A 27,118-nucleotide genomic window follows, 5' to 3' on the forward strand; every position below is an offset into this window, starting at 1 on the left:
GCTGCGAGGGGACGGACATTTCATTGAGTGTCTCTTGGTTTTGGTGATGTGTCCTTTCAAAGCCTTTTTAGAGGCTACACACGCACGCACATGCACACACATACACAGACAGTACCGTAACCTCATAAACAAGTGTTCTTAATTGGTACAGCAAACACTTTGTACCTGTTGTGAGAGGACAAACAAAAACTATTGCACAGTAACCGTCTTTCCAATCAGATCATGAGACAGTTGTGGAATTAAACAGAGTCCTTTTTGTTGTTGTTTTTTGCCCCCTCCTCAAAAGTGTGTAAGGCCGTAGCAGTGCTTTTACAACTCCTCGGTAACAAAGTCTCTTCCTCATCAGTGCTGAATCTCTGGGAAAAAATAAAAATACCAAAAAGCTGCTCTATGATTAATAAAGTCTACATGGAACAGCAGGACAGAGAGGTTTGGCGTCACTAAGGTTGTCCTTGGGTTTTTATTAAATTCTCTAGGAGCTGAGCGGTGACTTCATGCTGTGTAGATCAGTAATGCAGCTGTAACATCCAAGTGGAAAAGAGGGAAAGTGGAAAGGGAGGGGGGGGTCCAACAGCCTTCCAGCCCTTCCGAAGTGCGCGTGGAGACAGTAGAGGCGAAGGGTTTCTATTGCAGTTTCAGTGGCGTCCTATTGGGAATGACGGCCCGGTTGAGTTTCAGGCGTCGACCCGGAGCACCACGGTCCAGTGTGGTTCAGGTCCAAGGTGTGTTGTGTGTGTGTGTCTGTGCTAGGAGGGAGAGAGGGGGTGGGCGAGGCAGGGAGGGGGCCGGGGCCTCTTACATGTTGAAGCCGTAAGCGGGCTGAGCCGGGAAGCCGGCAGGGGCGGCGGGGTAGCCGTAGCCGGGGTACGCCGGCTGGGGAGCCACCGGAGCAGGAGAGGGGGGCAACATCAGCTGCTGGCCTGATCACACAAACACACAAGGTTACATGCTAATGGTGAACATTTACATTAATGTCAGTCTTTCACCAAAAACTTAACTCTTGTTCGTGCTGCTCAAAGAGACCGTTAATACCGTTAATAGTGATGTAAAACCAATCTCTTTCAGGCAGCAGAGGTGTGTCCTGATTTTGGAAATGATCATAGTAGAAACGCCCCTACTGAATAACACAGTTGCTGCTGGTTTCATCACAAATAGTAATATTGTAAACTGTAAAAATAGATTTGAAAAATAAAATAAAATGAATGAAAGCAAAAAGGGAAATTGAGTGTTTTCTTTTTGGGGCGTACAAAAAAAATGAACATAACATTGTTTTGGTAAATTACACATTTTCTCTCTCTGCTTTTGAATAGCAATATTATTTTTTTCCAAATACTAACTGAGTGTGGCCAAAATTTCTTTAAGTCCGACTACAACAAGTAGACCAGTGGTTGCCAGATTGGACTGGTTTCCCCCCCAATTGGCGCTACTTTCAATCAAGTTGGGCTGGTAAAATATTATAAAAATACAACATAATCAAACAAGCTTTCATTTAATAATCAAAAACACAGATGCAAAATAACTTAGTTATTGTCCCTTACACATTATCATTATAATTATCTCATTAAATTTTGAGAAATATTTGATTGACATGAGTTGTATTCAATCATTAACCCTGACGTCATCACCATTGGGAATTAGTGTATGTTTTGATCTGGCTGCACTCTTTGTGGGTTGTGTTAGCCTAATTATCTTAATTATTTTATTGTAGTATTTGATGCAGATATGAAGCTTTGTGTACCTATGTGTTTTCCACAGGTCTTTGGCAAAGTTATGACTTAGGCTTTTATTAAATTGGGCGGGTGTTAGTAGTCGTGAGTGGGCTGGAAACTGGAATCTGATCTGTCAACACTGAAGTTGAAGCTGCTCTTTGCCTTCATCCAATCTGTACATTGTTAGTTAATGTTGAATTTAAATACCAACAGCCATTTTCCACACAGCTCTCAACACAGCTGGAGGCCGAAACCACAACCACCCGTCTCTCAGGGTGACGTGCTGCCTGAAAACTTACCAAACACTATCGGCGGAGGCTCCGTCACTTCGTCCTCTTCGGTTTTCCTTTGGCTGTCTGCCTCGTCCAGTTTGTCCACCTGAGGGCAACAGAGACAAGGGAACGCATCAGACGGGGGTCGCTTGCACACAATCATTGTAGGCATCCTGCGGAAAGCTCGTAACTCCCATGTGCTCGACTTTGCAGACGGTTAAAAAAATTTAAATCCAAGATTTTAAATATTAATTAAAAAAAAATTTAAAGTCCCATTAGTAACTTGATATAAAACAATGCCAGCTGTCCAAAAAAATCATATATATATATATATTTTATTCTAAATAAAATATTTTTTGCTGGACACCTACAATGCAGTAATCATGGTGTTGCCAATTTTTTTTACATTATAATATATTTGATGCAAAGCATTAGACTACCAAACAATGTGACTGGTTAACTCTGTAGATTTATAGATACCCACTCCTGAGAGACAGAACTACACACAGCACTCCGCAGTGCAGCGGAGTCTAATTTCTAATGCAGCTTCCAGTACAAATAAATGTTAAGTCAACAATCAAAGGGCCCGTTTACACCCATCACAAAGAATAACTAAGCAGCCCCTCATCCCCTAGTGGTATCTAACCATGCTGAGACTACTACTCCTACTGTCACCCCAATTCAATAAAGTAGAATCAAATTTCATTTATGCTGGAAAATTACATTTAACAAAAACCCCAAAGCAATGTCTCTTTCCAGATACGATGCCATTTAATTTAATTTATTTTATCTATTTTATTTATTTTATTTATGCTAATATATATCTGTAGTCTCTGGGTCAGAAACAGAGAATAACATCACCTTCGAATAATTCACAGACCTCATTGTCGACAGAATAGGTTCCAATGAAAACTGTTGACAACAAGCTCTGTGGATTATCAAACATAACAAGATCATCACTGCTTTTTGAGTTTCTAAAAGTTCACTTTTTAAATGCTTTGAGCATTAGAATTAATAGCTGATTCACACCAATGAGCTAAAAAAAAACTACAACTACATCATGGTTAGATACCACTGGGGTGGGGGGGTTGTTTTAGTTTTTTTTAGGGTTTTTCTGGGGGGGGTGGTGAACTGACCCTTTCAGAGTAAAACTACAGCAGGATTGCAGGTTAAAGGAATATTAAATTGTGTATTAAGTGAAGGAGAAGTTATTCATGCCTATATAGATGCCGATGCTACGTTTCCAGCCATTCACAGTCAACAGTCTCATATCTAGAACTATGACAGTCACCGCTTCCACATGCATCCCGTCAGCAGCAGCGGCCCCTCCTGACAGACTTTTGCTGAGCGTATTTTTCATTCTCATCAGAAGCTCACAGGTGAAGCTCATCTTCTCCAGGCGCACAGTGTTTGCGCAGTGAGTCGGTCGGAGTGCCAATTTTTTTCCCAAGACACTAAGTGCAAAGAAATCATCGGGGCATTGTGCTTCAATGTGCAGATGTAATAAAAAAATTAAAAAAAAGGTTTCGGATGTAAGTGGAGGTGAATTAAAACAATGGTTCTGCTAAATCAATGTGGAATAAAAAAAAAATTTTAATGTAGAATTTCGGTTGAGTCCTATTTTCGAGAAATGAAGAAAAGAAAAATTTGGACAGAGGAGTGAAATGGTTAAACAGCACCTGTAAAGCACTTTTTTCTGTATATGTGTAAATAAACAGTCATCATCTAATAGAAATAGATGTGATTTTAATGCACCGACCCAGAGACTGAGGAAAGGAGACTCTGTGACCGTCACTTAGTGTTTCTAGCCCTGCGCTGATCTAACAGTTAAAATGTCTGAAACTAAAACGTGTTAACCAGGAGATGGAAACATGGGGATGCATCTAACAAGTTTTAGAGTGGCTCGCTCACTGTGATTCTTATATTATACTACATTGTACCAAAACTGAAATAGTCAGAATTCTTAAAAATGCCACTTGACACTCGATGCAGCCCCAGGAGAGAGGAGTTAGAGGGTGAGAGGGATCTGTTAGGTCAGGACAGACTAATCCTGAAGGACCGGTATGGAGTGCAGGCTTTGGCTCCAGCCGTCAACAACAGCGGTCGACCGGGCTGAGACTACCTCCTGGACACAGTGAAAATCACCAGTCATGCGATGCCAGAAAGTCTATAGAAAAAAAAAAACACTTCTTAACCAAACTAGTGCAGATGTCGAATGATTTTAATCTCGCACCAGCAGCTTTAAATCTTTAATAGTCATGAACTTCACATCTCTAATTAGCTCGAAAGAAGACAATAAGATATTTCCTCTTACTGTATTTTTGCAAACTTTCTTTGTATTTTCATGAATTTGTTTGTTTCGCTGCTGGAAAGCTTTTTTTTCTCTCCAAAAGATGAGAAAATGTAGGTTTTGCCTGTGCCAACGACACTACGAGGCTCCCCAGGTAGATAGTTTAGAAAAACCTCCTCCGGGCCGACAAACTTTAAAATGAGTTTAAAAAACACGTGTTGCTGCTGAAGCGGAGCAAAAGCCTGCACGGACCACCGCAGCTCTCCGAGGCCGGAGCGAGTCGGGGGCCGCGCTCTCAGCCCTACGGTCCATGCTTTAAGGTTCCCGCGTCAGAAACCTCAGGGATGAGTTACAATGACAGAAAAACAACACAGACAGGACACTTAAGAGACACATATAAAAAAAGAGGGCCAGAGACCGTCACCTTCGCTGCAAACTCATCAACCTGGAAGAGAAGCCAAAGAGATGACCTCAAGTGACCTCACATGTCTGCAGGTCAGCACTATTTAGACCAGAGGGAGTACACTGCGAAAGAAAATGCTTAACTAGCGTTACTTAAGAGAGCCTAAACTAAAACTCCCTGTATGACCAGTTCTTTTTAAATACCTCCAGGAGACTATTGTCTACCTCTCACCTGTCGGGACAGGTCGCTACAGGAAATTTAACAATCTAAGAAAAATAAACCAGCTTCAGAACACAGTAAAAATTCTCAATTTCCCCCCCCTAAAATAATATCAAATTATTAAAAACAACTTTTTAACGTTTAAACAGAAACTAAACTGAGTCTTCGCATTGGTCTCCAGTGGAGTGCTCACCTTCGTCAGGTACTCTCTCATGACCTGGATGAAGTACGGCATGGCGAAGTCCATGATGTTGTGCCTCCAGGCCAGCTCCAGCACCACGTCGGGGTGCAGCAGGTCGTAGGAGGCGAACAGGCAGGCGGCGAAGCACTCCTTCCTGCCTTCCTCCAGGAACCACTGAAGCAGAGTCTCTGCCAGCTCGGCATCCTTGGACTCTGCGGCGTAGAGCATGGCATCCTGGGAAAAGGTGGAAAGCGTATTTAATTCATCATTAGAGCCCGTCTAAACAATCATTTCTGTGCAGAGGCGGCTTCTCTCCTTGCATCTAGAGGATCTCCATTAACTGTATACAAACAAACAAACAGCGCCATCTACAGGAACATGGAGGTAAATGTGAGAGCTTGGCTCAAATATTGTCACTTAAGAGGGTTTTTCTTGTCCTACCTTGTAGAGCTTGTCCTTCTTGCAGAGCTCCACGCTCTGTCTCCAGCGGTTGTTGCCCTTGTAAAGGTAAGCGGCGATGCGTCTGAACTCAATAAGCTCGTGTTTCTCCAACCTCTGCGCCAGGCCGATGGTGTCGAAGTTGTCATAGGCATCGATGGATGCTCTCAGGCCCTGTGGATAACACACGCAGCGTCACATCACGGACCAAAAAAAAGGTGAGAAGAGGAATGGCTGAAACAGTTAAGTTTCTTGGAACTGGACCTCAGCAGTGCCACCTAGTGGCGGCAGAAGCTGGGTATATTTCATAGACGTGTATTAGAAGTGGACGTGGTCACTGTGACGTCACCAGGCGGCAACCTCCGGCTCTGGCGAGTGAAGCCAATGCGGAAGTGACTTAAACATACATTCTTTCTAATGGCCAGCAGGGGGGGGGGGGCGACTCCTCTGGTGTGAGAATAGATTGTATAGAAGTCTAGAAGATTGAAAGGACCTGTCAATCACAAGGTAGCCCCGCCTTAAAGCATACGTTGCTTTATGGTCTATTTGACCCTAAATGAACCATAAACTACAAAATGAACATCATGCTGTATTGAAGAAGACTTGAAACTAGAGATTGAGACCATAAACTCATGTTTACAATGTTGATGTTGACTGAGGGAATAAATCAAGTGAGAAGTAGAGTCATTTTCTCATAGACTTCTATACAATCAGACTTCTTTTAGGAGTCGCCCCCTGCTGGTCAGTAGATATAATGCTAGTTTAAGGTACTTCCCCGTTGGCTTCACTCGGCAGAACCGGAGGTTTCCGCCTGGTATAATTATTGCTATATCAATTTACCATTTCAAAAGTGCCCCTCAAATCTACACTACGCGGGGGGGGGGGGGGGGGGGGGGGAAATAGGCAAGATAATTATCAACATCAGTGACATGGCTGAGAGACCTGGTAGTCTTCCTCCTCCGTCAGCAGGTTGTTGAGGGCTTCGTTGACCGACATGTTGTTGTGATTCTGGACGGACCTCAGGTAAGGCTTCACCACCTTCAGCTGGTTCATCTGGTTGAGCAAAAACAACCGCCGATCGCGTCAACCCCGTGTGCCACTGCATACTGAATGTAAAGAGAAACTCAGAGGGTTTGGTCGACAGTGGTTTGACCTCGCCGCCCGTTACCTTGCTGAAGAAGGTGACAGCTCGGCTGTGGTCCAGCCGCGGGGACAGGATGGTCAGCAGGTCGTTCAGTAACAGGGGTTTGTATTCCAGGTAGAAGGAAAGAGATTTGTAGTACAACTCCACATTGGCAACCTGAGGAGAAATAATGATACATATAAAAGATCACAAAACGCAAAAGATGTGTAAAAAATGATCAGTCACGAACACTTGTTCACCTTCGCAATAATGTCCTTGAACGGCCCTTCTTTCCACGCATCCGTCGCGTGAGACATCATTGTGATGGCGGCGTTGTCAAACTCCTCGTATTTATCATAGAGGAAAACCAGCTCTGCCCATAAATGAGACTGCTCTGCTGCCCGAAGGACCTGGTGAACACAGAGAACCAAGAACAATGTCACACTGAGGCCCTCATTCGTGACCGCCAGTCACGTTTTGTTTGGTTAAGTTCCTGGACTCAGATTTAGTTCTTGGGGTAAAACGTGACATTGTACTTTGTTTGTACTTCTTTAAACCAATCCCGATGGTCTAGGGAGGCACTTTTGAGAACTGCTTCAAGCCAAAAAACGAATTTGATTAATAACAAAAGACGGCATTGTTTTGAAACACACATACACCGACAGTTTCTACCTTTGGGATGTTGACTCTGGACCAGAAGAGCTCCAGGTGCTCCCTCATCTTCTGAGGTTTGAACTTTGAGTATAGGATGGCGAGCTCGGTGAACATGCCCATGTGGGCCCGCTCCAGACCCAGCGCGGCCTCCAGCAGGGCGATGAGCTCCTCGAAGTACCCGCGGTCCTGATAGTAGCTGATCAGGTCCTCCAGCTCGTCGGCGTGGATCACTATGTGGAGGCCGCAGATTTGTGCCAGCCGAAACTCCTTGCCGTCCACGCACGCGAAACACACCTGATGATTGGGGCGAGAGAGGACACTCCTGAAATCTTCTGTCCAGATTTGTATAAATGACAAACTACAATTATGCTAGATTGTAAAAAAAAAAAAACACCAATCAAATATAAAAGCTGCTTAGTTTGCTAGCATTCAAAAACTGCATCTCCCATGAGCCACAGAGCTACTGTGGCTTGTTCACATGATGCGGGATGTTTACAACTTGATAGGAAAACTCAGTTTTATGTGTGCAGAGTTGGTCATTTGAGAGTGAAAAATATACTATGGTAGTCAATATGGCATTATACCACCTAACTGCATTTCATCCCCTTAAAGGGACAGTTCACCCCAAAATCATGTTTTCCCTTACCTGTGGAGTTATTTATCAATCTAGATTGTTTTAGTGCAAGTTGCCTAGTTTTAGAGATACAGACCCTGTTCCGAACAGTTTCATAACATGAGTTTATGGTCTCAATCTCTAGTTTGAAGTCTTCTTCAATACAGTATGATGTTCATTTAGACGGCCGTATTCCAAGATGGTGACGGCAAAATGGTCGAATTCAAGGCTTCAAATGTCAGTCCACAAACCAATGGATGACGTCACGACGACTACGTCGGCTTCTTATATACAGTCTGTATATGAGGTATACATGTTTGTTTACTTTTCCAGGTGTTGTTGTATTATTGAAGGCCAAGTCAGATATGTCAGTTTTCCCGGCAGTAATTACGTACACAAACTGGTAACAGAGTAAGTACAGAAACAAGGCTCGTGTCATGCTCCCCAAAATAATTGTGTAATTCGTAATGGTGAGGTGCTCAAATTAGACAAGCCCATACAGTACCATACTAATTCATCTTAGAATATACTAGAAGGTGTTTTATGTGCCCGTTACCTCCTTCCACGTCCGCGTGCTGTTGGCTTTCCGGGCGCTGTCCACGGCCGCCTGGTACTCCCCGAGGTGGACCAGTGTTGACGCGAGGCGCGCAAAGTTGGACACGTTGTTGTACAAGAGCTTGGCTGCCTCGTGCATCCCCTCGTCATAACACCTATCGCCCACCTGGAGAGGGACAGGAAAGAAATGACACCCTCCGCTACGGCAACACAGCCCTCTTCTCGCACGCGCGCGCGCACACACACACACACACACACACACACACACACACACACACACACACACACACACACACACACACACACACACACACACACACACACACACACACACACACACACACACACACACACACACACACACACACACACACACACAGTTTCCTTTACCTGTTGTATGTGAGCATTGTTGGGCCCGTTGACAAACTCCTCCAGCTCGGCCAGACGGTTCGTTTTAGCCAAAGCAAAGATCAGCTCCGTCTCCACGTACGACTCTCTCGCTTTCTTTCGAGCCATCTGGAGGAACTTGACCAAGTCTTCCCAGTTATCTGAAAAAAAAAAAAAGGCGACACCTTTAAAATCACCCCGGATCAACCGCGCAAGACAGATAACCAGCCATCTTGCTGGCCATTGCTAAAATGGAGCAAGAGGCTTACCGTTCTTGCTGGCCGCATTGACCACCTCCATGTACGCCGAGGGGTCGACGGCTTTGATGTACGAGTCGATGGCCTCCTTGACCAGGTCCCTCTGCAGCTGAGCTCGGGCCAGCTGGCTCCACACCGCGGGCTCGTTGCAGCGCTCCGCGAACTCGTAGGCGCGGTCCAAGTTCCCTATGTGCTCTATCAGTACCTGGGGAATGGAGAGAGCGGGACAGAATAGGGCCCTCACAATGAGACACAACACCAGGAAATAAAAGTAAGTTTAACAAAAGTTTTGAAGAGAGATGCACCGATGGAACCTGCGGCATCAATTGCCGACAGTTTCTGTGCCTATTCTGTGTTGTTCTTCCGTATACCAGTAACGGTGATGGTGATGTACTTGGTATACGGCAGGACTACAGAGTGCTACTTCAGCTTTGGTAGCTGTGGGGCGCAATGCTGCTCAAAAACGTCCTTCTCACCTCCAGAACCTGAGCTGCTGCGCAAACACCGAATGGCGGTGCCCCTAACTCACTTAGTTCGGTGTAAAAGAGAAACTTGAATTCAGATGGTGGATTTTTTTCTGTTTAGGTGTAAGAATATTTCCTTCATCTGCATTTCCCGAGTTTATTTTGTTTATCCATCACGTGCAATGCATCCTGGTACATGTAGGCACAGCTGGCAAGGCTCCGCAGCAGGAGGAAATCAGTTGATATATCGATCAATACGGCACGCACTGAACTTTGAGGACAATTATAAATCCTTTACTAAAACTGTATCGGTGAAAAGATTCCTTAAAATAAGAAAGAGATGATAACAAATTCAAAATGCAACTTGTGCTAGAGTGGGGTCACCATAAAAATAACTGATGCACATATTAATGCAACTTTTTATATTCATGTTATAATATTGAATGTCAAATAAAAGAAGTACTCTGATTAGTACTCAGCTTGAGCAGAAACTTGAATGATTGTATCAGGGTCACAGTTTTTTTAAATCTCACCTGTATGGCCGAGGTGTTGACGTCAAACTTCTTGAAAATGGCAAAGGCTTCCTCAAAGAGCTCGTTGCTGATCGCGATGTTAGCAATGTCCGGAGCGTCATAGTTGTCCAGCCTGTTGATGTACTCCATCACGCGAGTGCGGTCGGCCTTGATGGCGGTCAAAATGAGCAGATTCTGGAGGTTTCTGTGGAAAAATACCCGCAACAGAAGGAATCATTTAAAGAAAAAAAGATGGAGAGTAATTGTGGTTAAATCACCGTGGTGCCTAACGCGGCACCGCAAGTCGTGCTGCACCTGTGTTCACTGAAGACAGAGCTGTCGAGTACAATCTTCTCCAGCAGTTCGATCAGCTCGTTGGGCAGGTCCGCGGTCATGAAGGCCTTGACTGTGACGGACACCTCCTCTGGATCCTGGGTCTCTGACAGCGCCGTCTGCACCACCTGAGGTGAGATGGAATACAAAAAGTAAAGATTGTGAAAGAAAAAATAGCGCTCATTCACAGCCTGCACTGTCAGAAACGGGGTACAGTAGGAGTCCATTTTTAGCATGTTACTTCTGAGATGAGTGCATCACTTCAGGACACCTAACCTGGTCGATGAGTTGTCTTCTGAAGGGGTTGTTTTCTTCTAACACGTTCGCCCAGAGCTCTGCATCTTTCCGTCGCACCAGATAGCGAGCCTCGCTCTTGAATAAAGAGTTATCGTTGCACACCTGAGAAGAAAAAACAGAAAGAAAGAACGAGATCAGATCCTCCTCCGCGTTTCGAACGACGCAAATGATCATAACGCGATCAATATACGCACTTTGATGAGATCCAGGTCACACTGTCCTCTCTCGTAGGCCACGCAGGCCAGGTGGGGGTCCCTCTTCTCGCAGTACTTCCCGACCACGGCGCTGTCGTAGAACGTGTTCTCCTTCAGGAAGCGCTCGGGCGTGTTGTTGCTGTCGATGTAGATCTTGGCTAGGGCGTTGTGGGTGGCCGGCTCCTCGCATCCATCGTGGATACGGGACTCCAGCCACGACAGCAGAAGTTTTAACCTGAGGGGATGATGGAGAAACATCATCTCAGCTAAAAATCACACAGAAAATGCAGCATTTAAGAAGAATCTTTCAACTCGCGCGCGTCAACGTTCGATGACGAAAGCTCTCGAATGCTGAGTACAGTCATCTCACTCTTACTCTTACTGTAGTGCAACGCACACAACATTAGGTGGCAGTGTAGCGCGTTCGGCAGTGTCATGCTATGCTGGAAGTACTCATGCTCACGTTCTCTCTCTTTCATACAGAGTTGGAACAATGGGGTTTTTCAGTGACAGCAGCTTCACTCCATATGGAAGAGCACATTTGCTGAGCGTGATTGAGGAATCGGGAAGCCCAGAAGCCCAGAGAGAGAATCAACATTCGTGTGCTAGAAATGACAATATTTTTCCAGATTTGCTTATCTGCGTATTTCAGTCCCCTTGGTTTGTCCTCCGCTCTGCGTGACGCTGCGTTCGGTCGTTTACGGGCATCAGGTGCCGTAATAAATATCTAGAGTTCTGCTTCTAACTTTATTTCTGTTGATCGCCTCGAGCGTTATTGCTAAAGAGACGTTTATTTTTTGGACTCACTGGTTTTCTTTCAGCTGGTGCATTCTGGAAAAAACGAACGGCGTGGAGCGCTTCAAAACACACCACAAACTTTGTTGTGTCTTGCAGTGTAAACGCAGTCAGTATAGCCACTACATCTCTTTAAAGAGGTTTAATTAAACACCCACTGGGTAAAGACTGCTTTTACAATAGGTACCATGTCACCGTGACGCACAATTATCAACCAGCATCTAATGAGACACACAGGAGCAACTATGCAAGGTGACAAAGAAATAGCAGTGCAAGTTGTTTATCTCTTGGCCTCACCTGTTCCTCTTCTCCACCTCCTCCACCAGCTCGTCGGTGGAGAACTGCCCTCGGACCACCATGATCAGGTTCTTGATGACGTCCTCAGCACAGTCCACGTCCAACAGACCGCCTATCACCACCGGCAGACGACTGGGGTTCACCTGAATGCGTGCGCAACGAATCGAAAATGAAGATTTCAGCACGCAGCCCATATGAGGCTTGGATTATTAAGCGGTAACCAGATATGTATAAAGTCTCGATTCCTACTTTCTGTACGTAGATTTCAATGTATTTCTGTAGGTTGTTGCGGTAGAGGTAGAGCACCAGGTCGTGGACGAAGTCAAAGCGATCACACACAATGATGAGAGGAAGCTGGTCCGTTAGCTTGGCCTCCTACGAAGGGAAGGAAGGAAGGCAAGATTGAACCGTATCAAATGGCTAACAGCTCGAATGGCTAACAGCTCACAAAAAATGCTGCTGAGTGATCAAAATAGTTCACACTGGGGATCCTTATTTTTTTTTACCTTGAGGAAGTTTTTCACCCTCTCTGGGTCGTAACAGTTGCTCTCCCTGCAGATCCGCTCCACTTCCTTGATCTGGCCGGTTTTGCAGGCGGCCTGGATGTACTTGAAGTGGACGTCGGGCTCCTGGCTGAAATTCACAATCGACCCAAGGAAGTAAAACAAGCCTTGAATAGAGATGGTGGGGGTGGAGGGGGGAGGGGGGAGGGGAGGGGGAAAAAACAGCACAAAAAGTCAGCTCAATCTATGCTAAGGTAAAGCCTAAATTTAACACTCTCTCTTTCCTTTGATCCAGAGCTGCATCCCCCACAACCCCTACGGGTGACACCTACCCTCGTAGCTCTTGAAGGACTCAAAGAGCTCCACTAACGACTGAGTCCCCAGCTGCTCGTGATACTTGGACGCTACCTGGACACACAGCTGCAGGTTCTGCCTGATGTTGGCCGACAACATGGCCCTCAGACACTCCAGGGAGTCCTCCACCGATAAAGAGCCGAAGAAGTTCACCAGCCACTAAAAGGAGGAGGAGTCAGAAAAAGGAAAAGTAAAGAAGAAAAAAGTGAGACAGCGGGGTAAGAAGGGAGGAGGGGCTCAAAAGGTATTTCCATATATTGTCAAAAAAATTAAAAAAAATAAAAAAGGAGCAAAAGGTGGCTGCTCCCGACAGAGCGACGTCCACAGGGCGTACCTCTGGGTTGAGCAGGTGTGTGTGCACCACGGCCCGCTTGATGTCGTACTGGTCGGTGTAGTGCTCCAGAGCTCTCTGCAGCAGCCCCGCCTTCTCGCATAGCTGGGCAACATGGGCGCGGTCATAGTGGGTGAACATCTGGTTGCCCAGGATCGCATCTGCAACCTGAAAAAAGAAAAAGAAACACCCATTTAAGTCTGAGCCAAAGGTGAAGCTGCTTTAATCTAAACAGGGAAGTCTGAGTGTTCACCTGGGGCGCTTGCATGAGGTTCATCTCAAGCAGACGGGTCTGCAGGTGTCCCTCGGCTGGGCGGTTGTTCTTCAGAGCATCCAAGAGGAAGGAGGTGCACTGCTGGATCAGGTTGCCCTCCATGAACACATCGACGATCTACCAAAGGGCAAGAGGGGGGAAAAAGAGGGATGAAAAGTAAGGAAAAAACAAGTGGAAAGGCTAAGATTTTTTTAAATTCCTACCATCTGTGAACCATGATATAGAGTTAGCACGCACGGAGAGATTAGAGTCGCACGCCATTAAGGACCACAGGCCCCGGTGGCCAGATGTTTCAGCTTTTCTTATTTGACGACGTGTGAAAAATGGGCGGTGACTTTAAGGAGCATCAAGTCCTCCGGTTGGAGATGTGGACTGAGCAGAGCAATGATGTGGCTTTTAAAAAAAGGTTGGGGGTGGGGGTGGGGGGGGGGGGGATTCACTGACTCAGTGGATTCCTGGCATTGCTGGCACATCTGGAATAACACAGACGGAGGCTCCCACACTGGGCACTTTATGTGTGTGTTTGCGTGCAGGCGTGAGGGGAGTGAATGCACAGACATCATCGCATATCTCGAAGGGAGCGAGGCGTTCGTGTCCGTGCGCGCGTTACCTGGTTGATGTTGGCCAGCGGCTCCTCATCCTGGACCAGCATCTGGGCGAACTGCAGTCCCTGGTCTGGGTTGACGCGCATCACATTCCTCAGCAGAAACACCCAGTCTGGGGCAAAGTCCACCTACAAAAGCACCGTAAACGCGGATGTAAACGCAACTCAGGAACAACAAATTCACTCAAAGAAACCTCGTATGATGTTCTGCACTCGACATACAAACTTTACAGTAAACGTTTTACCACAATATGTTTCCACTTAATCCTAGTGTGTCTCCACATGTGTTACGAGTTAAACGTGCATCGAATAAATATGGTTTCCTTGCGTGAGGAAGTGGAGAAGTGAAGGCCTTTGAGCTGCTTTGACCTTTTTAGCGTACAGCACTATCTTCTGGAACTGGCCGGTCTCGGCGAAGCACTGGATGACCTTGCTGGGGATGTTAGCTCTGAGGTACACGCTAAGAGCCAGGGTGGGGTCCGAGGCCTTCACCAGGTCCCCCAGCTCCTCCGAGCACTCCAGCTGCAACACACACACACACACAATCACGGTAACTAATAGTTAGTAGTTGAGATTACATTTGGTGAGCAGCATTTATAGGTTACGTTGCTCTAATCCCCTCTCCCCCTGGTCCTACCTTGTCCTCCTTCAGCCATTTCTCCAGCAGCTGCTTGCGCCCCTGCTGCAGGACGGGCCGGCACAGCTCCAGAGACTCAAACTTGTTGAGCTGGCCCTGGTCCAGCAGAATACCGAAGTACTGCAACAGCGGCGAGGCCTGGCCCGGCTGGGCCGGGACGCTCTGGAATTTACGGATGGTCTCTGCTGTCCGCAGGATACCCTGAGCGGAGGAATGACGGCCAGGATCATTTAACACTGAATCCCAGCGGGCGTAACTGGTATAGTTTCTAAATCATCACCGGATAGATACTCGACAACTTGATCCACATTAAAAGGGCCGGTGTGTAGCATTTATGGACGATCTATTGGCAGAAATGCAGTATTCATAACTATGTTTTCACGAGTGTATAATCACCTAAAACTAAAGCTTTGTTTATACTCGCCTCCGCAGACGGCGTGCGAGCTCCGAGCATGAACGGAGGCGTTTATGCTCTATCCGTTGCATTATTCTCCACAATGCAGAGGAGGGATTGTGATTATCTGTAAACTCATATCTCATATTCATGGACTACTTTATCGCTTTATACAAGCCCTGTAAAGAAACAAGTGAAGTATCTTATGCATTATAAAAGTAAATAATTGGATTTGGCTGCAAAATATTTACTCAAATATAGATTTTTAAGACCTCCTGTTTCTAAAGTGAACTAATTGTGACATGATCGCCTCGCGCCGGCTCCACCGCGGCGAGTATAAACAAAGCTTAAGAATCATTGGGTAAGAACTGGTGTACAACTGTAAGAATGCCTTTTTGCCAGTGCTTCTAGTACATATTTGGATGCGTAATCGGTACGACGCAGCGGTAAACACGGGCGTACCTTGGGTGCCGATGCAGCGACCTTTGCGGCCTCTGAGTAACTCCCCTGGGAAAACAGAGTGTTGAACTTCCTGGCAAAAATCTCCTCAGCCCCAGCCAGGTTGGACCTCACAGCCATCCTCAAGGCCAGATCGGGGTTCTGCAGGACGTTGGTCGCATAGTTGACAATGTTTTCCTCCTCAACACACACCGACAATACCTGGAAAGAATATATATATCAATACCTCGGATCGGTTTTCATAAAATACATCATAAGCAGAGCTATTACTTATGTTGTATAAAATATGTAAATAAAAATAATTACTTATGGCCCATTTCTCACCTGTCCCTTCTTGTTGACCCCGATAATTCCCGAGGTGGCTTCATGTGGGGCGGTTACAAAGATGGTCTCTGCACTGATTCGGTTCATGTAGATGCACACTCCAGACTCCAGGTCGTACAGGTGAATGTAACCGTACTTTGTGATCAAATATATGACGCCGTGCTTATTGCCAATCTGGGGAGAATGATCAGAGATGTTATCAGCTGTCACCCCTTAGTTTCCCACAAAAACCATGAAGTAGCACGGGGGGAGTCCTTCCTCACCTGCATAGCTACAGGAAAGTCTGTCTGGGCCTCTGGGGGGAAGAACACATCCACTGCTTTCTTAGCAAATGGCTGGTTTCCTGCAGCTGGCTGACCAACTTCAATGATGTGCAACTGGAAGAAGAAAGCCCACATAAAGAACTGACCCCAGTAGGTGGGCAGCCTACTCACAGTAAAGCAAATGTAAACACGAAGAGGGTAGACAATGCACACTAATAAACTCTTTGTTGAGCTATTTTGGAGACCGAGAGGCATGTAGCACAAAGGTTGTTTTACCTATGATCTTAACTATTTTGCACATCACACGCTCTTTGTTCAGAGACTAAATACACTGCGATAGCATCATGAGATCTTTGTCTTCAATCCAGGGGCCCTCACCTTTCCCCCGGCCTGTGAGCGCACGGCAAAACAGAAGAGGGTGGAGGGTTTGGCATTTCCCTCCACTTTGAACTCCCCGAAGGCAGCGGCGTGGCCCTCGATGGGCTGGGACACTTTCCTGTCAACGGAATACAGCTGCATGGCCCCGACCACGCGGTTTTGCTGCAGGCGCAAAAAGAGACGAAAACAAAGAGGGGGAGAAATCATTGATGCATTGATAACACTACAGAGGAAAAGTTTTATATTTTGGGAAATACGCTTATTCGCTTGCTTGCCAAGAGTTAGACAAGATCGATTTTCTAGCCTGAAATCTGGCTAACTCAATTAGTCAGCTTTAGAGGTGCCTGTGGGCCTTTTTTCGTACCCTTGAACCCAGGCGGCAACCTCCGGTTCTGAAATGTGAAGACAAAGGGGAAGTGCCTTAAATTTGCATTCTTCCTAATGACCAGCAGGTGATTGAAAAAAGAAAAGCGATTGTATAGAAGTCTATGAGAAAATGACTCTACTTCTCTCTTGAGTTATTCCCTCAGTAAACATTGTAAACATGAGTTTATGGTCTCAATCTCTAGTTTCAAGTCTTCTTCAATACAGCATGATGTTCATCTAGTAAATGATGGTCCATTTAGAGTCAGATAGACCATACAGCAGAGTATGCTTTAGGGCGGGGCTACCTTGTGATTGACAGGTTACTACCGCGAGTTGTCCGGTCTTGGAGTTGTCCATGTTTTTGTTTTTGAACTTTAACCCTTTCAGTGCGTTTTCAGTTCAGGAAAGTTTATTGTAACATTTCTGGTTGCCTTTGTCCATGTTCGGTTCTACTTAGCACCGCCCTCTCGTGTCACTTCTGGTTGCAAAAAGCCAAGATGGCGACGGCCAAAAACCAAGATTGGACAAAAAGACGAACTCAAGGCTTCAAAACGGCAGTCGACAAAGCAATGGGTGACGTGGTTCACTCTATATACGGTCTATGCCTTGAACTGAGCCAGGCTAGCCATTCATCCCACATTTCCATTCTTAATGCTAAGCTAGGCTTTACCTTCTGGATCCAGAAGTTCCAAAACTATTTCTTTCAGATGAAAACAATGGGTGAATGTCTTCTTCTTCCTCCTCCTTTTTCAGAGTGCAACCAATAAAATCACTCTTGACACCATCATGTCATTAATGTCACTGCTAAACATTTGTTCAGTCCCTTTCTGCTTTTCAGTCTAGGCTAGCTCACACTTAACATCACACCGCCGCCAACCCACTTGATTCTCCCTTTTTTCAAAAAGCTCCGTTTTCTCCAGGCTGGTATTTCTGCATGTATCCACACTGGAAAGTCTTTTTTAGAACTATGTTTTTGGGTGTAAAAATGCAGGATTATTGTGGACAGAGAGACAAAACAGAAATAGATCTTAGAGTGGACTTTTTATGTCCTATGACGCTGTAAATAAGGGATCAGAGGGACAGTGATAAATCATGCTAATTCCTTTCAAAGATATGCTTCTGTCATGAGCACCTCTACAGCGTGAGGCATGAGTAAACATGTTTTCATACCTGTGCAGAAATCCCTATCAGTAGCAGCCACTTCTGTTGCTCGTCAGTTCTGTAGTTGATGATCTGACACCCCACCAGACTGGCGTGCCGATCGAATACTTTGGCGGGCTGGGAATCCCCCTCCATGCTCCAGTGAAAGACGGCCGTGTCCGTCACCAAGGCGACGGTGTTTATCGAGATCCACTTCCAGAACATGACCTCCTCTGTCATGGTGTGCGCCTTCACCTTGCTCTTCATCTCAATGTTGAAGATCTGCAGCGTCTTGGCGGCTGAGGGGAGGTAAGGAGACGGAGAGCAGACATGAGACCAACCGGCAGCGGGAAAAACGGCATTCAACCTTTTTTATCTTCATTTATTAGAACAATGGTTTGCATGAATAATGAAATAATGTAAATGAAAGCCTTTTAATAAACATTTCAACAGGCGTGTACATGAATTTGTGAAGGTTTGAGATGGTTTGTTTTATCTACATACATAGGAATTGTCATACACAAATATCTCACAAACTGGGCTGATAAAAAAAAAAAACTCTGCATAGCTGGACACCACGAGAGAACAGAGAAAGTCAAATTTTTGTTTTTCTGGTTATGGGTGTTTTATAACTATAACCATATAACCGAGGAAATATGGCTGACACTTCCTGGTTGCAACTGACCTCTGACTACAGGAAGTTGACAGCATCTTCAAGAAGGGCTGGGCGTTATATCGACATTATGCGAGACTAGATATCGTTTGAGATATCGTAATACCGTAAAATAATTTGTTTTTCCTGGTTTTGAAGGCTGCTTTACAGAAAAATGAGGTAATTTTCGGAATTTACCAAACTGTTCTAGCTGTGCTAATCATTTGCTTTTACCCACTTAGTCATTATATCTACATTACTGATTATTATCCATTAAAAATCTAATTGTGTAAATGTTTTGTGAAAGCACCAATAGTCAAGCTTACAAAAAAAAGAAATTGCCCTAAAAAAATATATATTGCGTTATTTGATTTCCTTCATATTGCCCTGCACTAGCTCCAAGAAGGTCCTCATGCTAAACTGACTAAACTTGGAGAGATAATGATTGCCGTAATAATGATTCTGTGCTCTAGAATGCCGTCACAGGACCAGCCACGACCTCCATTGACTAACAAACACACGAGGAACGAAAAAGAAACGGGAGGAAATAAGTGATTGAGGTGAACGCCATGAGCACACTGACGGTATCACATGCGGGGGGGGGGGGGGGGGGGGGGGGGTTATGAGAGACACATGGCCACTGTATCATCACGACAGAGCAGACAGACGGAAAAGCAACTCACCGTCTGAGTGAGGACAGAAAGCAAGGGAGAGAAAAGCAAAGTGTCAATCAGTTAAGAACGAGACAGTCCAGAGGGGAAAGGGCAAGTGTGTGTGGGGGGGGGGGGGGGGGGGGGGGGGGGGGGGGTCAGAGAAGCATTATAGGCAAATCATCCTGATCAGCGCTTGTGTTTGTGCTCCAAGGGCAAGAATCTGTGGCAGAAAATCGGTTTGGCACGCCAAATTTAGTACATCCGGGCAATAAAAGGGAGTGCGCGCTACATATTTACAGCATCGACAGAGCATCAGTCGTTGCACAGCAATGCCAGTAAATCTGTTAGAACTAGGGAGAGATGGACAGTGCCAACGCCACGTAGACTTCACCCTGGGATTTTGAACGGCAATAATGACCTCGTCGCTTGGCACGAAGCCACTAATATTACCAGCCAACTGATTATTTTTTTTTTTAAACGGTTGTGCCGCCACGCGTCTATCTCCCGCTCACCTTTCAGGGCGATGACCTTGCTGGCCGGGTTCATGATGGCACTGTCGGCAGAGATGGGTCTCCTGATCGGGTTGGTGGGGTCGGACATGTCCACGATCACCACCTGGTTCTGCTCACCCACCTTCTCCCTGATGCAGATGAACTTGTCCGACTCCATGGTCAGATAGCTGAACCCGATGTTGGCTGGGTTCACGCCCATGTTCTGCAACTGGAAATGTACAACAACAAAAACAGTAATGAGAATCTTTACCCAGATAGGGTGACGTAACACACTAGAATGTAGTTGTCAGCAGGATAAATGTACATTCTGAGAGTTTATTCATGTTTTTGTCGACAATTGCACCTTAATGACTGACAAATACATGCATGTATCCGCTTACAGCGACATTATACATTCGATTCTAAATAGGGAGAGTGTTACCTGATCGTCATTAGAAAAGGATGAGCTGGTATTTGACTCATAGTTTTATTGGTGCTTGAACCAAAACATGTTAAATGAATAAAAGCATACAAGACTTCTCCATTACAGTGTGCCATTAGTTTCCCTTTATTTGGACTAAAAGTAAAAACTCAGCTAATAGTGGAATATTCCAACTTAACAGAGCTTTAAGACCACTGAAGGAGTCCCGCCTTCATCACGACAACAAAAAAGAAAGAAAAGAAGAGCAGTGGGGAAACATAAATAGCAGCAGCTGACATTTGCCTTGCAAAGTCAAAGAAAAGACTGCACGGAGCCAAACTGTGTTTGGATTTAAAATAGCAGCAGGTCTGCTCCAGCTTTTCCAGGGAGATTCTTAAATGCTGGAGCGGTGGGAACAAGCGTGGCCACACGGGACGTTAACTCTCACTCTTATTATAGCCGCTAATAATCTCCTGAATTTACTGAAGTATTTTGGGAACTATGTCTGATGACGGATGTTTGTTTTTTCTTCCTATCGTAACCATCATCACATCCCAATTCAAAAGTGGGGCGTCACTTTATTTCAGCAAAGCCTGACGCTGCAGTTACTCGTCATTATGTGAGCCAGCCAGCTGCGAGGAAGTTTAATTATACGCTAGATCATCATTCAGCCGAAAGCAGTCTGGAACTACATGAAAGAAAATCAGGAATAGAGATCCACCAAAAACCAATGGACACATTTGAATCCGTTTTTAAATAAAGCACCGTCAACAGATCCCAGTATGCTATTCAGCATATTTACTTTTCTAAAGAGAAGAAGTCCCCAGGTGTAACAACAACGCCTCAGACGCTGACGTCAGTTTTTCTGCTGCGTCAAATCTCAGCAGAACTAACGGACGTAAAAAAAAGGCTCCACCATGGTAAACGGACGCTGAACAGAGGAATCATTGTGCACATTTGTGTCAAACTGACCAGACCGAAAACATGCTCTCTCTCTCTCTCTCCCTCTCTCTCCCACTCTGAACGACTGAACTGACTGCATTATGCAGTCTGAGGCAAGCGGAAAGGAATCCTTACGCTCATCACAAGGACTGTACTATCTCTCAGTTGGCAGGTTGGAGCAGGACGGATCCCGACCGCTGAGCCATTTAAAGCATCTACATAACAGGAAGGATGCAGCAGGAAGGATGTCATCATCATCAGTCGGAGGGGGTCGACAGAGGGGTCGCGATGAAAGAAGCTCTTTTCTACATTATTCATGTCCGAGAAATTACATTTTTTTAAATTACACTGGTTGCATTTTTTATCCTCTTTTAACTCATTGTTTTCTGTTTTTATGACCCACACAAACTCTCATCCAACCCTGTGTTCAGCAGCCGCCGATGCAACTTAATTGTTATTATCATGTCTAAACGTTTAACTGAAGCACGCTGCAATGGAATGATACCATCATTGTATTGTTCTGCAAACTTCTGCTGTATGCATGTACTGCATAACACAATTTGTTTCTTCAAAAATCAGTTTAAAGCTGAAAAAGATTAGTTGATTGACAGAAAACTAAAGCAATATATGTAAATTTTTGTTGATTGCTTAAGTTGTTCCTCAAGCAAAAACCCTATCTTAGAAGCTTTCGGCTTCTGAAATGTGAAGAATTGCTGCTTCTAATCTAAATTAAATACATTTGGATTTTGAACCATTGGACTAACACAATTAACTATTTAAAGACTTCGTCTTGCTTTCTGTGAAACTGATGGGTGTTTTTCACTTATTCTTACATAAGTATTTGGCAGATCAATCAATGATGAGAATAATAGTTCCATTTGGGTCGTTTTACATGATTTGACTTAAAACACACCTTTCAAGTCTGCTTTTAACCTCGAACCAATTGCCTATTTCTGTAATGTGTATATATATTTTTTTATTATTTCTCTCTATTTTATCCCCTTTGTAAAGTGTCTGAGTTTTTTGAAAGTGCATCCTAAATAAAATTATTATTATTATACATAAACCAACCACTTAGCTGCAACTCAATGTGTAGTTGGTTTTGTGGGTGTTTTGGGGGACGTACGAGATTAAGGCTTCTTAAAAAGGCCACAGAGAAGACCTGAGGGAGGACTGGAGCCATATGCTGCATCTCCTGGAGACTGCCAGAACTATCTCTGGGCGAGGAAGGGGAGGGGAGGGGAGGGAAACCACAATAGATATAGTGGGGAGGGGGGGGGGGGGGAGATAAGCACGGGAGTGAAAGGGGGAGCTCGAGACACAGTCCAGCATCGCTGCCTAAAACGAAAGGGAGGCTTGGTGTGAGGAGAGAAGCCGGAGTGATGAATGTAGCTCTTATGAGATATGAAGGAGGGCGGGATGTCTGTACAGCGCGGTTCCAGTAACACAGGCCTTAGGCAATCTTCAGCTCAGGGTGGGGCAACTGACTCACCGGAAGAACACCCCCCCCTCCCCCGTACTCCTTCTCAGTAGAACATTCCAGACTAAAAATCACACTTCAGCTACACAAGGTGCCTCTAGGAAAACACACACACACACTCCTAGAAGTCCTCTTCCCTCAACAGCTGAGATTAACATTCACAAAAAATTACACATCCCAGTAAACAAGAGCAGCAGGACTTAGCTGATGACACAGCGCTGACGGTATTTTGGTGAGTCATAGCCCGGGTGGATGCGATGCCGAGGGACTGACGCGTCGCATCAGCAGCTGAAGGAGTTTTGGGTTCACGGGGAAAAGAGATTATGCAAGCGCAATTAAATAGGGAGGCCTGCAGCTACTTGGCACTTCCTTACACGAGCTGTAGGTACAGGGTTGTGTGTGTGTGTGTGTGTGTGTGTGTGTGTAGCCTATAATATACTGTAGATGATAATGAAAACCGTACGGCTGCTCTAATCAATATTCTCTGCTAACATTGGATCGAATGAATATTTATATGAAAGTCGCTCCTAGTGACAAACCCACAGGTAATTATCGCTCAGCTCTGCAGCTCCCACTCTGCTCTATGCAGCGTTTCAAAGCAGCATTCAGCTCATTTAAAAAAAATGAATGCCAGCGTACCGTTTACTGAAACATTCGGAGAATAAGCACAACATGAATCCGCAGAAAGGCACAGTTCCCTGCTCTGTCGGCGAGCAGCCGTCCGTCCTCGTCCACTGCAGGTCATGTTAGTGGCGCCATACGGAGTTTGATGATAAGAATGGGCTAATACATGGAAGCTAATCACTTAGGTAATCGTTTAGCTGCGAATGTATTTTTTAGATGTTGGAACTGCTTAAAAAAAAGACTTTGTTTACATACAAGAAGAATAAAGCAATGTTGATTTTTTTCTTAATTAATTGTCTTTTTTGCTCACAAAACAATCAAAAAGAACCCATAAGAGCATCGATGAGGAACCGAAACCGATAAGCAGTATCGATAAAACACCATCCCTAGTGATAATATGTCAGTGGTGGTGTTTACAACTCGTTTGTGCTGCCTTCAAGAGGCCCAAATAAAACAGAAATCAGTAAACTGAAAATCTTTGGATTTTAGACTGTTGGGTCCAAATAAAAAAGTAAAAAAATATCACAACGGCGAAAGAGGTGGAGACATGAAAAGCAATAATCCAGCTTTTTTCTCTTTCAGTTTAGATTTGGACATATTTAATAAGTTCATCATCTTTTCCCGAGTCAGTAAGAGATTTACTGTTTTTTGTTTTTCTTAATTCGCTAGCTGGTGCTACAATGTCCTTTGGATGCAAACATATTTGGGACACTGTTCATGACAATAACCAAATATTGTCGGTACTACGGTATTTATTATAATGCGTATTTTAACAAGTTGAATCATCTAGAAAATAATCTGCAAAACCACCAGTACAGTCCAGTTATTGCAGCTTTAACAGCATGAGACTAATTTCACATTGCAGAGAGAGACACAATGTGCGTATTGTCTCGCGTGACTGACTGCTGTTTTTGTGAGTCACTTTTGGTGACTGAAAACAGACGCTTCTTCATCCCCGCCAGCCACCGCCACGGTTGCAGATGTGTCCTGTTAGGGCCGCTCATGTCATCCTGCTTTCCCTCCTGATGTGATTTGCCGGACTTTAATAGAGCCCGCTTACCATATCTGCCCATCACATCCGCTTGACGTGGCGGCGTCATCTCATCATCACGGATACGGCAGCAAAACGGCCGCAGAGCAGCAAGGTTGGACTCTGCTAGACTCAACTAGACGGGACAATGTTCAAGGCTCTTCAGAGCTGCAGGACATTGTTTTGGTACGTATAGGGCCGGAGCCACATAAGCTGCAAACGACTCTCCCTTTGGCACTTTCATGATCAAACAGACTATTCTTACATCTTGCCACCGACATAATCAATCATCTGGAGGCCGCGGCGAAATTATGTAGCTTACGTTCCTGCTCCGCACACACTCAACTATAGGGCCCCGGGCCGTTTGGTCAGCTGATGGTGAACTTTGACTCACGGCCTGGACCCCGGATCATAAATCACAGCGACGTAAACGAGGGAGGGAGACAAAGAGTGACGGTGGATGAGAGACTTCACACGGCGTTAATGACACAGCTACTGAACTGGAGGGAGAAAAATCAATCGCATCTTCCGTGTTAGAGAACTGTATCGAGGCCGAGATGTTTCGGACACGTCGGGGGTTCGCTCTTGATCTCATGCCGGTGCCTCATCTTGAAAAACCTGAGTCCGTGTTACACTCCTGAGCAACCGGCCCAGACTGCAGACACTGAGCTGTAAATACCAGGCCAAGAGAGAGAGACAGAAAAAAAAGAAAGCTAAACAACTTGAGGCCCAAAGTCCTGGGTTCGCAAATTCCAAGCATTTTTTTGACTCTGCTGGAGCCACCTTGATTCACAGAGGGATACGACTAGGGGGCCGACCTGGGATTTCATGGTAAAGGTAGAACGTAGAAGCAGAAGGCTGCTTATCACTGTCTCGAGGCGGTCGGGTGGGGGTCTCTTAGGAGATGTGTAAGGGAAAGGTATGTGCCGTTGAGAGCAACGTGAACTCATAACCCAGACATCGCCAGGTTCCGAGCTGCCCTCCTCCATCAGCAAATCAACAACAGGCCTGTCAGAGAGGAGAGCAGCCCCGTGGCCTTCAGGCTCTGTTGGCCAACACCGTTTTTTTGGAGGATAAAGGACCTTTGGCTGGCGAAAGTGGGGCTACCGGCCAGAGGAAGGGAAGCACACAGAGTGTGTGTGTGTGTGGGGGGGGGTGGGCTCTGTTTTTTGTTTTTTTTTCTCGTGAAAGGCCATTTCACTGCCTGCTGTTACCATAACAACAGGCTACAGACGAGAAGAGGTCGAGGGGGGGTGCGTCACAAAACTTTTCTCCTCTGGCTGCAAGACACCGAGCACTGTGGGGGCTGCTGCTGTGGGACGATTATCAAAGACCAAACCAGAGGTTTAAAAAGAAAAGGGGGGGGGGGGGGGCATAGTGGAAATAGTTCCTCCACAGAAGACCCAAATAAGTGGCTGTTTGTTTCCCCCTTTCTGTCACAGACTGTAACAGGGGGGGCATTTTGTGTGTGGTTATTTATTTTGTTGTCACTGCAGTTTTTTTTTACAGCTCTGTCATGTTGATGCTGATCATTTTGAAGCTGCACAATATGCTCCTCTGGCATGAAAATATACAAAACAAGTGGAGCAGGGAGACACATCCAAATCAATAGCTGTGAGCCAAAACCACCAGACACCAGAACAGCTTCTTTCCACTGGCCGTCACCCATCAGTCATAGTGTCAGAAACAAATCCATGTGCAACAATCGGTGCCTATATTCTATATATCTATACATTTTCCACCTATCCTATGTACATAACGTATCCTGTGACAATCTTTCCATATGTACTCAAGCACCATTGCACTCTGTATCATTGCACTTTTATCTCCATTTCATTGTCATTGTTGTGTTTTATGTTCATAAATATACACTTTATATATATATATTTATATGTGTACATAGTAGTTCAATACCTTACCTCTGTTCTACTTTGTTTTTGTTTATTCGTCTATTTCTGTGTATGTACATTGAAAGTCCTTGCATGTGTGCGCATACATGGCCAATAAGGCTGATTCTGATATAGATGCTGTAATATGACACTTTAATTTCATATATGGGGTTTGGGTTATTGCGGCATCGACACTTTGATCAAATAAGGTGTTTTTTTATCGGCTGGCATTACAGCGGAGTGATGCAGATTACGGAAGTTATTCAACTGTTGTAAATAAATGAATATGCCTCTTCACACTTCTTGTCGTTGTTGAAGGTTACAAAGTCGTGAACATGGTCGCTGCAGGACATGACAACAACATGGTAGCCACCGAAGCTGGGAGCGCGAGTGCCATCCGGGTTCACGGTTACAATGTTACCGAGAACAGCTGAGCTCAGTTGTCAAGACGCCGCAGTTTGCACCGGAGCGGATTGAACGAGACAGCGGCGTTTTTCCACTTGAATCGGGGGGGAGGGGGGGGACTGCGGCGTATCAACGCACACACACACACACACGCACGCCCCGGTCCGCATTGGAGCTGCTGCTGTATACGATCTGACTGGATCTTTTTTATTTATTTTGTACAAGTCATCATCTGGCCGGGCAAAGGAAAACTAGGCCTTAGCTATATTGAGCACCAACCCCCCGGCAGCCCTATTTCAGATTCCCTTTAAATGCGACACGTGTGTGTGTGTGTGTGTATGTGTGCGTGTGTGCCATGTGCCGCGCGCGCGCGCGCGTCACATGCTGCGCAAAAAAAAAAAAAGAAATGAGCTGAAATTAATTTTCATAGGGCTTTTTCCCCCCGTCTCTCTCTTTCGTCTCTGCTTACCTGCAGATGTTCCTGAAATCGTATCGGCAGTATCTGAGCCAT

At 45.4% G+C, this 27,118-nt stretch overlaps 1 protein-coding gene across 2 annotated transcripts; it reads right to left on the reverse strand.

Moving 5' to 3' along the window:
• Nucleotides 1–795: 795 nt before the first annotated feature.
• On the reverse strand, nt 796–27,118 carry cltcl1 (clathrin, heavy chain-like 1). Of its 2 annotated transcripts, XM_076099148.1 has the most exons (32): nt 27,077–27,118; nt 19,838–20,045; nt 18,051–18,319; nt 16,515–16,676; nt 16,137–16,250; nt 15,874–16,047; nt 15,553–15,750; nt 14,697–14,897; nt 14,429–14,581; nt 14,066–14,188; nt 13,435–13,572; nt 13,185–13,349; nt 12,829–13,009; nt 12,500–12,663; nt 12,243–12,368; nt 11,994–12,136; nt 10,902–11,136; nt 10,687–10,809; nt 10,393–10,538; nt 10,099–10,282; nt 9,114–9,306; nt 8,848–9,005; nt 8,459–8,623; nt 7,308–7,583; nt 6,896–7,045; nt 6,681–6,812; nt 6,455–6,565; nt 5,516–5,686; nt 5,087–5,308; nt 2,005–2,087; nt 1,754–1,757; nt 796–915 (listed from the first exon to the last, which is right to left on the reverse strand). In XM_076099148.1, the coding sequence occupies exons 1-32, from the start codon at nt 27,116–27,118 to the stop codon at nt 796–798; spliced, it is 5,034 nt and encodes a 1,677-aa protein (XP_075955263.1). The 2 variants fall into 2 exon arrangements, with proteins under 2 accessions (XP_075955263.1, XP_075955264.1); XM_076099149.1 differs by lacking the exon at nt 1,754–1,757 and having other exon boundaries at nt 796–920; nt 2,009–2,087.

The sequence above is a fragment of the Anarhichas minor genome, unplaced genomic scaffold (genome assembly GCF_050575085.1).
Source record: "Anarhichas minor isolate MPS153535 unplaced genomic scaffold, ASM5057508v1 ptg000025l, whole genome shotgun sequence".
In the NCBI taxonomy this organism is placed as follows: Eukaryota; Metazoa; Chordata; class Actinopteri; order Perciformes; family Anarhichadidae; genus Anarhichas; species Anarhichas minor.

Excerpts from the sequence above, each read along its gene's own strand:
- cltcl1 (XM_076099148.1), bottom strand. The coding sequence starts at position 27,118 with ATGGCTCAGATACTGCCGATACGATTTCAGGAACATCTGCAG. Across the intron at positions 14,189-14,428 it reads TAGTGCTGTACGCTAAAAAG|GTGGACTTTGCCCCAGACTG; the intron begins GTCAAAGCAGCT and ends GTGCTTTTGTAG. Across the intron at positions 12,137-12,242 it reads TTGAAATCTACGTACAGAAA|GTGAACCCCAGTCGTCTGCC; the intron begins GTAGGAATCGAG and ends GCACGCATTCAG.